Source organism: Anabrus simplex, chromosome 3 (assembly GCF_040414725.1).
Source record: "Anabrus simplex isolate iqAnaSimp1 chromosome 3, ASM4041472v1, whole genome shotgun sequence".
Classification (NCBI taxonomy): domain Eukaryota; kingdom Metazoa; phylum Arthropoda; class Insecta; order Orthoptera; family Tettigoniidae; genus Anabrus; species Anabrus simplex.
The window spans coordinates 291,622,718-291,634,784 of record NC_090267.1 but is presented as its reverse complement, the minus strand read 5'-3'; the positions used below and the strand labels follow the sequence as shown (position 1 = coordinate 291,634,784).

Here is a 12,067-nt window from a genome sequence, read left to right as displayed (position 1 = left end):
TCTTTGACCTCTTGTATCTACACCTGCGCTGTCCTGGACTTTGTTTTCTTCCATGCCACCACCTCCTGCTTTGTCATGGCCATCCATTTGCTCTGCGACCTTCCTTTCACCTTGTCTCGTCACCTGACACTCTTCCTGTTTATACTTATCATGTATTTCCTGTAACTTATGCACTGACCAAGTTCTAGACCATCTTCCATTCTCCACCACCATCTGTTGGCCCCTGATGTATGCTCTCATTCCCTAACTCCTAGTTATCATTAGGTGCTTCCTTAAAATTCTAATGTTCTTACATCCTTCACTCCCCATGATTTTCACCCACACTTTCTCATCTTGTAGATTCCCTGCGTTTCTCACCAAAATAACCTGGCCTTTATTGGTGTATGCCCTTTTTACTGTTCCTACCCTTTCCACATCGTCAATGTCCACTTCACTGAACTTAATCTTCATTTTATTTTGAATCACCTCCACCACCTTATACACTAAATCCACTTTATTCTCTTTTGCTCCCTCTTGAACACCATAAATAAAGATACATTTCCTCATACATTCCTGACTACTAATTGCTTCATCTCTCTTCATCTTAGTCAACTCCTCTTCCAAACTTTTCACCTTCTTCCTCAGTAGCACTATTTCTTATGCATTACTTTCCACCTTATATATTGTCTCACCCATTTTTTCTTGTATCCACCTCTTGATATCATTTATCTCCTTTGATTGTTCCCTTATCATTTCCTTAACTTGGTCCATTTGGCAAGCCTCTTTAACCACCTCCTTAATCGCTTCAATTTTAACCCACCTGATGGCACCACCTGGACCAGGGTCTGGATTCAATTCCACGCCCCCATTGATTAGCAGAAATGCCACCACTGCTGCCACCAGTTCCACTTTCCTCATACTTTCCTTATCACCCTTGCTCTCTATTCTCCTTATTACTTTTCTCTTCATACTCCTCTGCCATCTTCCAAATATTGCTCGATATTGTTCCACTGAAACGCCACACAGCACATCCGCTGTCTCTGCTTGCTTAAGCTCAGCTGGGGGGTAGAATTTGGGAACAAGTGTGATAATGGAGCCATAAAGTGGTCAGTGTTTGTGAGTGGTTTGTGGTTCTAGAAACTGACTGGCCAGTTCTGAGCCTTGAACAACCTCTGGGGTGAACTAGAATGACAACTTTGCTCCAGACCCGAATGACTTACATCAGTAACTACATTTGCTACACGGCTGCAGAAAGAATGGGTTTTCATTCCACCGGAGTTGTTCCAACACTTAGCAGACAATTTCCACTGCAAAGTTTGAGCTATAATAAAGGCTTCAGCATATTAATAGGCAGCATATAAAAAAAAAAAACACTTAAAAAGGCAGTTTTGAGTTGTTTTGGGGTACTTTTGATCAGGAGTTCACAATTCTTCAACAGCCTCTCAAGTATTGGTGGTATTGGTGGATTGTGTTTTTGAGGGGAAAGGCAATGATATTATTCATTACTAATTTTGTGGTAGTGGTAGTAGATGTTTCAAGAGACAAAATCAATGTGGTTATCAGCCCAATTCATAAATTTGCATCTCTGTCATGCGACCAAGCAAGTTGGCTGAATGGTATGGGCCGCATAGCTGTTAGCTTGCAATCAGGCAAACCCACTATCAAGATGGTTTTCTGTGGTTTTCCTATTTTCACCCCCAGCTGGGGCTGTATTTTAATTAAGGCTATAGCTGCTTCCTTCTCAGCCCTAGTCATTTCCTATTCTGTTGCTGACCAGGACAGTTGGCCGTGCAGTTAGGGGGTGCAGCTGCGAGCTTGCATTTGTGAGAAACTGAGTTTAAACACCACTGTCGGCAGCCTTGAAAATGGTTTTCAGTGGTTTCCCATTTTCACACCAGGCAAATGCTGGGGCTGTACCTTAATTAAGGCCATGGCTGTTTCCTACCCACTCCTAGCCCTTTCCTATCCCAACCATAAGACCTCTCTATGTCGTCGGATGTTATTACATGTGTGGATAATAATCCATTCAGTTTTGGACTGGAAAAGAATCCTCGATCGAGAAACAGAAAAGAGAAAGGATAATTCTGGCTTAAACAAGACAGGAAAAGGATCATCTTGCCTTTTCTCTGAAATGAATGCAGATAAAGAAACATACTCAGAATGGTCCATTACCAGGATTTAAACTTCAAATCTCTAAATAATTCATCTTGCCAATATATCCCTCTTCCATCCAAGTTGAGACTTTGTGTAGGGTTTAGGATTTTTCAGAATAATCTGGAGATTGCAATGTTTTATTTCTGTATGTTCCTGATGGACAACTCTGGACTATTTTGTTTATTTTCTAACAAATCTCAATTGTTTCAAATTTTAGACACCTTACTTTTGGCCATCAAATTGCTGGGAACCAGAGAATACAGATTATGGTAAGATTATTACAGATATTATAAGTAGAAAATTCTGATTTTGATTGTATTTATTGTGTTTATAATCTACTCTATATCTACTTTCCATAGCGGTGTACTTATGTAAACGAACAATGCAGAATAAGACGCGGCTTGAGTTGGCTGACTATGAAGCAGAGAACTTGGCACGTCTTCAAAAGATGTTCTCAAGAAAGTGGGAATTCATTTTCATGCAAGCAGAGGCTCAGAGCAAAGTAGATAAGAAACGAGACAAGTTGGAGAGAAAAGTTCTGGATAGTCAGGAAAGAGCCTTCTGGGATGTTCACAGACCAATGGTAAGAACTGTGTAGTACTGTATTTGTTGTTGCTTTATGACTCATCTGTAATTCACATTGTCAAATATATTTATCTTTCCAGCCAGGATGTGTGAATACAACAGAAATAGATATCAAGAAAGCCTGCAGGATGAACAAGCCATTGAAGAGTAGTCGTCATCTTCAGCTTGGAGTTGCTGGAGGTCGAATATCACCCTCAACCTCGGAGGCCGATTTAGGAACACCTTTGGATCACTTAAAGAGGCATATAAAGATGTTGAAACAACGTCTTGATCGGAGAAACATTAAGGTGTCCAAAGTGGCTGAAGCGTGAGTTACACTTTCCTATATCATGCTCATGGCATTGTGTAGTGGAATTTTATTATAATTTTCTCCGCAGCCTTGTTAATTTATTTGCAATATATTACCCATAGTATAAATGTTCTTTTGTAGAAGGTAATCATTAAAGACTTCTTACAGTCCAGTGGCGAATGATCTGGGTAAGCTACAGTACACACTTTTCTTGATCTCATATACAACATATTTCAAAAATATGGTCAACACTGCATCTCTAACAGCCTCAATTGCTATCCCCAGTAAAAGTTTTCTGATTGAGAATTCCTCTGGTACTCATTTTTATGATAGGTTTAGCCAATCAGAAGTTATGTGGAAAAGAAAAAAAATTCCATGGTGCTACAGCCCCGATGGACCTTTGTGTACCAAGTGACCAGTGCTCGGCTCGAAGACCTGCAGAATATGAAGTGACACATGGGCAGTGAGATGAATCCTCTTTGGTGATTATTTTTGCCTTTCTAGACTAGGGCTGCTATCTCACTCAGATAGCTCCTCAGCTGTTCTCACGAACTATCCCTCAGATCCAGGTAAATGTCCCTGACCTGGCTGGAATTGACCTGACACCTTCAGGCAAGAGGCAGACTTTCTACTATTAGACTATGGGGCCAGGCCTGAAAGGAAGGAGGCAAAGTTAAACTTTCGTCACTAGTTCGATCTGTCGTTCTTATAGCTGTCCTGCACTTGACCGCTTCAGTGTAGGCTTCTGAATTGTTTGAGTGATTATCATTTTTCCCTCTAAAGGAAAAATGAATTGTGGGAGGGATTTAAAATAATTAGAATACCTCAGTAATTAGCAAAGAAATGGAAATTTATTGGCTTTGAGAGTGCAAAGTGAGATCTAGCCTCTAATGACCCCGTGTGTCATATATGATATATCTGGTGTTTTATTTATATGATATATCTGGTGTTTTATTTTTTTCCTGGCTCAAACAATTAGTGTAACCTGTTGTGATCTATTTTATCATATTTGATACATTCTGTTTTATATTTGTAATATATTTGCTGTTTACCATTCAAAGGTATAGATGTCAGTACCATGTAAATGTCAAAATTCAGTACCGTATAGTCCGACGTATCATATGATAATGTACATCCGAAGAAAGAAATACTTTTCTTCTTGTACTGCTTGTCCTACATCTGTGGGGTCGCAGGTTCAAGCTATATCGCATATGTGGGCTTGGCCTCGTTTTACGGCCGGATGCCCTTCCTGATGCCAATCCTGTGTGGAGGGATGTAATCACTATTGCATGTTTCTATGGTGGATGGTACTGTAGCGTGTTGTCTGAATATGAAGAGGAAAGTTTTGGGACAAACACAAACACCCAGTCGCCAAGCTTGAAGTATTATTAGTGCACTGTTTTTTTGTTTTGTTTTGCTGATTCATTTGATCTTATTCTCATCTATAATTTTTTGACTGAGAAACACGATTTTCTTTACTTTACACCAACACAGATAGATCTTACGGCGACAGTGGGATAGGAAAGGGCTAGGGGTGAGAAGGAAGCAGCCATGGCCTTGGTTATGGTACATTCATTCTGGTTCATTCCGTTGAAGGAGAATTTGTAAGCTACAAAAAAGTTAAAGATGACAAACATGAAATTCTAGGTGTGAAGCTCATTTCTAAAGATAATAGGCAACTTGATGTCTTTGGAGTGTACAGACTGGAAAAGGGTAGTGCTGATGCTGATTCAGAATTATTTGATAAGATGATCAGCTATGTGGGAAACGATATGAAAAGGAATGTGATTGTAGCGGGTGATCTCAATTTACCAAATGTCAATTGGGAAGGTAATGCTAATGACAGGAAGCATGACCAACAAATGGCAAATAAGTTAATATGGGAAGGACAGCTGATTCAGAAAGTTATGGAACCACCTAGAGGGAAGAATATTCTGGACGTGGTACTGGTAAAACCAGATGAGTTCTATAGAGAAACCAAAGTAATAGATGGTATTAGTGATCACGAAGCTGTTTTCTCATAGTTAAAAATAAATGTAATAGAAAGGAAGGTCTTCAAAGTAGGACTGTTAGGCAGTACCATATGGCTGATAAAACAGGCATGAGGGAGTTTTTATAAAGTAACTATGATCAGTGGAAAATGGTAAATAAAAATGTAAACAGACTCAGGGATGGATTTAAATCAATTTTTGAGGAATGTGAAAACAGGTTTTTACCTTTAAAGTTGGTAAGGAATCAATCACAATTAATACTCATCTGCATTTAGGGCAGTCGCCCAGATGGCAGATTCCCTATCTGTTGTTTTGCTAGCCTTTTCTTGAATGATTTCAAAGAAATTGGAGATTTATGGTAAACACCCACTACATGATAACAGAGAAGTAAAGAGACTAAGAAGGAGGTGCAGGTTGGAAAGAAATAGAGTTAGAAATGGTTGTGGAAGTAAGGAGAAATTGAAGGAACTTACTAGGAAATTGAATCTAGCCAAGAAGTCAGCAAAGGATAACATGATGGCAAGCATAATTGGCAGGCATACAAATTTTAGTGAAAGATGGAAGGTATGTATAGGTACTTTAAGGCAGAAAAAGGTTCCAAGAAGGACATTCCAGGAGTCATTAATGAACAAGGGGTGTGTGTGTATGTGAGGATCTTCAAGAGGCAGAAGTATTGCCAGCAGTATGTACAGATTGTTGGTTACAAGGATAATATCCAGATAGAGGAGATGACTAATACTAAAGAAGTATTAAAATTTACCTATGATAACGATGACATTTACAGTACGATACAAATGTTGAAAACTAGAAAAGTAGCTGGAATTGATAAAGTTTTGGAGGATACACTAAAGGCAGTGGGTAGGGATGTAGTACCATATCTGAAGTACTTATTTGATTATTGTTTGCATGAAGGAGCTATACCAAATGAATGGAGAGTTGCTATAGTAGCCCTATGTATAAAGGAGAGGGTGATAGATACAAAGCTGAAAATTACAGGCCAGTCAGTTTGACATACAATGCATGTAAGCTTTGGGAAAACATTCTTTCTGATTATATTAGACATGTTTGCAAAATTAATCACTGGTTCAATAGAAGGCAGTTTGGGTTTAGGAACGGATATTCCACTGAAGCTCAATTTGTAGGATTCCAGCAAGATATAGCAGATATCCTGAATTCAGGAGGTCAAATGGACTGTATCGCGATTGACCTATCTAAGGCATTTGATAGTAAACCACCCATATCTGCTAATGATATGAATCTCTACTACAATAAATTCTAATGAAGATATAATGATACACCCGATCCAGGAGGAACATGATCATAATGATTAGAGTGCACAGTGGAAATTAAATGCCATAACAATAATCATGATACCAAAGGTTGAGTTTGGACCGTGACTGGAAATGACCAGCGAACAGGTCATGAATTGGAGATGGGCCTCCTAGGCCATAGAAAACAAGCATAAGAGGCTATTCTACATACAATGCTAACCAAGAGATATTTAAAAGGAAGATTTAAAGGGAGGAGAAAAGGATAATGACTCGAAATAGAAAAGGGGCCAACATATAAATGTTCATATATGGTTCTTACTCACATCATATTTCATTTTAATGTCACCTTTACCAAGAACCTGTTCATATGGTGACGGCCTACTCATAAAACAATAGCTTTACTTACATAGTAGTTGTGTATTACTTTCATCTCAGTAAAACAATAACCTACGACTTGGATTATAAATCCCAAATGCGAGCTGACAGCTGCATGACCTTAACTGCACGGCCAACTCACACAGTAATATTCCTATAAACCCTAACTCCACTTGATGACCTTAACGTCATAATGCACCTGATAACACAATCATGAATGAGTAGATTCCAAATACGTAGTTTGGTTTAAATATTCAAGGAGTTTTTCCAGTTTTAGGAGCATCCTTCTGTTCCCGAAAACTTTCGATGCATTAGTGCAATGTTAAGAAAAAAAGAAAAAAAAATAGCTTATTATCTCAAATATCTTCACTAACATTAGATCTATCAAAAGACTGTAATAAACAAAACTTTAAGAATATGTTATTTCCATTTGTTTATGCCATATATATATATTTATCGTACAACAGGTAATAACAGAGATGGGTACAAAAAATTGGATTTTTAGTCCAAATCCGATGGACACATGCTGTATGTCACTTCAGGGTGGATTAACTGGAAGAACTAAATAGCCATTTTACTCTTTTCGATAGAGCAGGTAAATAGAAATGTATTATCAACGATGGGTTTCATAACTTATTTTCTTAATAAAAGTTTTATTGACCACCTAATCAATACAATATTTCTTTTACTAGAACTAGTTTTGGCCGATGTAAACAGCCATCTTCAGCTATTCATAGCGACAGTTTAAGGAAGGACACAGTGTCATTAAAATTGAATGTCTTAATACAGATGACGAATAGGACTGAATCTTAAAAAGCTTATGACCACAAATATGGTCGCAAAAAACACATATACACAGATAAAATATTCAGCATGGTCCATACACAAGGATTTTTTACCTTAATGAACACTTATTACATAAAAAATGGCATTAATCTATCATTGTCCGTTGATACTCATAAAAATAAATTGTGAACATGCATATAAGAAGCTGAGGATGTTATAATACATTCCTCCTGAACACCAAAACTGCTGTGTTAAAATTATCACAATGTTGAGCTTGAATAATGAGTTTCCACTATATAGTCTACTAAAAACACATAAAAATATGTTGTATGCTGTAGGCCTACATGTGATTGAAGTATTTGGATCAGTCTTCTTTCTTAAAAATATATTATGCTGCCGTATTATACCGAGGGATATCCTGATGTCTAATAAATTAACTCAAGTCCGCCCATAAGGGCGATATGGGGGATATCCCTCGAGGTTCCGAGGTTCCGAGGTTCCGAGGTTCCGAGGTTTCATGAGTCTTCAGTCACAGAGCTACACCAGTGGTCAGACAAACAATAATATGCAACTGACGAGGGAACACATACATGTATTTCACTTGGATTCGGTTGAAATTTGGTAGGAATATTCGTGGGAGGCAGTAGAATGCTAAGGTGAAAACTGCATGTGCCCAGCACAATTTTAAACACGAAAATAGAACAAATAAATAGTCGTAAAATTAGAAGTACTGCGGGAGTATCGGGGTTTGGTGGAGAGGTAGGAAAGAGTGAAGCAGCAGACGTGAGCCAACCGGACAGTGTCGAGCTGCGCCAGCAGCCAGGCAGCGTATAGTTAGCGCGTTCCCCTTAACTTCTCAATTAGATGTGCAAAACGTAAATATGAAAACAGCACATGAAACAAGTGTACAAAGGATGATGTTTGAACAACGATGCCAATAAGGTTTGAAGAATTCACTCCCGAGTTCTTGTTACTCATTGTAATTAGTGCAATAGTGATTGTTTACAAGAAAAGTGGACAAGGCACAGATACTGTGTGCACCATGCACATCTTACAGCGCTGTCACTTTCACAAGTATTACATTGATTTAGGAAGGCTCTTCTTTGAAACAATAAGCGACTGGATTAACAAATTGTGAAGATTTCTTGTTAACATAGCCACATTTGTACCAACTGTACTGCCACATGCTACGAAAACGCGGAGAGGAGAACTGGTTGTGCGTCAAAGATTACACTTTTAAAAGGTTGTTCCTTAAATGTACCTTGATGTCTAACGAGTTTTAAAAAATTAAATCGTACAAAATACGTATAAATTGCTTCCAAATGTGGAAGCCCAAAACATCTAACGGCTGGATAAGTCCAGTGGCTCCTTTCGGAATTGTTTGAACATTAATGATTTTCTTACTCCCAATTTTAGCATTTAAAATATTTTCTTCTTTCTGTCCGGTCCAGGAATCGAGAACTAAAACACTGTACTCTGTTACTAGCTCACAATAAACATCCCGTAACCATTTCTGTACAAGTTCTTTGGTCAGTTTTCCAGACTTTGAAGGCAAAGTGTACACATTTGGTGCAGTAAATAGTTTTTTTTCTATATTAGGACCAAATTTGCCATTTTTTTCTTTCAACATCACTAGCAACTTCGGCACGAGTTGTCCATCTGCCGAAATTATTGGCTGTATTGTGTAGCTATGAGTTAGTGAATTCATAGATTGTGCTTCCGCTAAGACGACTTTTTCTCCTCGTTCATTATGGGTCCTGCCAAAATGGAACTCTTCATGAAAACCAGACTGATCAGTATTAAACACGCACTCTGGGCTGAACTTTCTATTAATTGCAACACTTCTTCCACAAACAGTGTCGCGTTACAATAGTATCTTCTTGTTCAAATTGGTACTTTTTAGATACGAATTTGCAAATTTTTCTTGATCCAATTTTGAATTTCTTTTTAAAACTCATTACCCAGGAATGAGATGCTCGAAACATGTCGTAGCTAACTAGATGAGCGTACTTTAAGGCCCATTTTTTAATATTTATATCGTGAACAATTTTGTTTCGTTGTCTACTTTCTTTGAACTTTTGATAAGTCTTCCTCGTAACAAATTAATTTTTTTCTCCCATTGTTGCTCCCACCTGTAAAGCTCTTGCCGGAACTTTAATTTACGAAACCTGTGTTTCACTGATGCGAAACTCCTCTGTTTCCCACCTTTGTTTCGCCAATATTCGACGACCCTCTTTTTATAAGTTATTGGGATTAGGCATCGTTGAGCCGTTGTTGTGGATGCAGGGTTAGGAGCAACATTTTTGGAGACGAGGTCAAATAACGGTGTTTCAATATTGTCTTCCTCGAAATCAAAGTCATCATCTGATATATCCAATGTGCCATCCAGTTCGACTGTCATATTGGTATCCAAAACCCTGTCGGCAATTAGACCTCTAAAACACAGACAAGAAAGCAATTCCTATGAACGCTTGTTTTTCTCGTAAAAGTAAATATATATATATATATATAAATACATTGATCTACTTACGATATAATTCCAATCCCAAATTCCTTTCATCTTCAGAAAATGGGGTGTCTTTTTTGTCATACTCTGCAAAACAATTCTGAAGGCACACTACTACATTCCACGGATTGAATGACTTCTGTAGTGGGCGTTTTGTTGTATCTAGGTGTAAAAAAATCAATTATTACCATACATGGTTAAAGTAAATATACAGTCACCATTCATAAAAATGACTATAAGAACTTCAGATTTTACCTGTCATTGTAAGAACATTGTCTCATCGGACAACTAATCAATGTGCACCTCTTGATCTGCTTTGACGTTTCTAATCGGGAAGATACGAGGTATGTGCGAACTGCGGTGTAGTAAAGAAGAGTGGGTAGGGGGTGGGTGGTTATTCATTCAACTTGAGCGAGCAGCCCGACTATACGCTGCTCACGTCCGCTGCTTCACTCCTCCCTACTTCTCCACCACACCCAGATACTCCCGCGGCACTTCTAATTTTACGACTATTTATTTGTTCTATTTTGGCATTTAAACTTGCGCTGGGCACATGCAGTTTTCACCTTAGCATTCTACTGCCTCCCATGAATATTCCTACCAAATTTCAACCGAATCCGAGTGAAATATATGTATGTGTTCCCTCGTGAGAAACAGAGAGAATTTCACACAACTTCGGACCAGGAACTGAACCGAACAATAAATTTGGAAACCATCCTCATTCCGTCTTGACTTTGTTCAGCTTGATTGTGCTTTATTTTCCTGACACGTGCTATAAAATATCACTTTAACAAGTCATATTAAACTTGTGAATAGAGTGTAACTTTGCATAAATTCATTAAGGAAACACATTATGCATTGCAAATTTCCATGCAAAGAATGGGTACAAATACTAGTTGTGAACAAAATACATTAATACAGGGTTTTCCATATAAAATCTGACCGCATGCACGCAACTGAGCCAAGGCCAGCTGGCTGGTTTCCCCCCACACCCACGACTCACCTGGCTATCTGGCTTGCTTCCTGTCCTTAACTTGCCATGTTGTAGTCAGTAGATGTTCGTTTGCAAAGATGGGAAGACAGATACCATTAAAGCAGTGTATTATTGTATGTAAATGTTATTATAAATACTAATTGGCTCATCGCGTTTGTGCAGGGTTTATCAGGAGATCGCTTGGGCAATTGCCTCCTTCCAGAACTTCAATTCACGATCTTGTGAATTTAAGTTTGGAACTACTGGTTCAGTGTTAAACCAGAAATACACGCAAAGGTGTACTGTGTTAATGGAAGGAAAATTAAACAAAATTGATGCGAAAATTCAACGTGCGCCATGAAATCACTACCGAAATTAGCACAGGAATATTCACAGTCATTACACATAATATGCTTGTTATTTGTTCTCACACCTTATTAATCGTTATTTGAAATGAGGAGAATTTATACAATGTCTTTAACTTTCTGCACTGTTTCTATTACAGGTGTATCAGCTACTTTGAGCAATACGTGGAGTATGATTATTTTTTCACAGCTCCTGAGTTTCCCAACCCTTGGATCTCAGACAGTCCTGAATTATGGGAACAAGAAAAAACAGCGTAAGTCATGTAGAAGAAATGAAAGTTTATCTCGAAGACTGATTAATCTTAATAAGCCTCAAACATTTGTACCATTTTGTCTCTAACAGGAAGGAGATTTCATCACGACGAGTAAAACGTTGGGCCTTCAGCCTCCAGGAGCTTTTGCAAGATCCTATAGGTCGAGAACACTTTGTTAAATTCCTCGACAAAGAGTTCAGTGGAGAAAATCTTAAGTAAGTTTTTTGTGCCAAATTTCACTTATTTTGGATGACCTTCAACAACCCCTGCTTTCTTATAAGACTGATCATTTGCATAATGTTTATAATATCCCCTGTACATTTATGAGTAATGAAGGTAGTGCATTCAATTCTTTTCTTAAATTAAACATACCACTCTTTTCTTAAATTAAACATACCACTCTTTTCTATTATGACCCTCACATATGACATGTCCTTTGCTCCTAATTCTCTTTACATTACTGCAGTTAGAGATATATGAGGGATGAAGATGAGGCTGCATGAAAAGTTTAATGGAGATAATTAGGTTTAAAAGTTTGC

At 38.1% G+C, this 12,067-nt stretch overlaps 1 protein-coding gene across 1 annotated transcript in view; it reads left to right on the top strand.

The window, feature by feature from the left end:
• The window catches only part of RSG7 (Regulator of G-protein signaling 7), a 157,566-nt gene that overhangs the window by 137,278 nt on the left and 8,221 nt on the right, over nt 1–12,067 (top strand). The window contains exons 6-10 of the mRNA XM_067143099.2: nt 2,351–2,402; nt 2,493–2,716; nt 2,799–3,025; nt 11,415–11,528; nt 11,618–11,743. Coding sequence (XP_066999200.1) covers nt 2,351–2,402; nt 2,493–2,716; nt 2,799–3,025; nt 11,415–11,528; nt 11,618–11,743 — 743 coding nt within the window. The remainder of the gene's footprint in view (nt 1–2,350; nt 2,403–2,492; nt 2,717–2,798; nt 3,026–11,414; nt 11,529–11,617; nt 11,744–12,067) is intronic.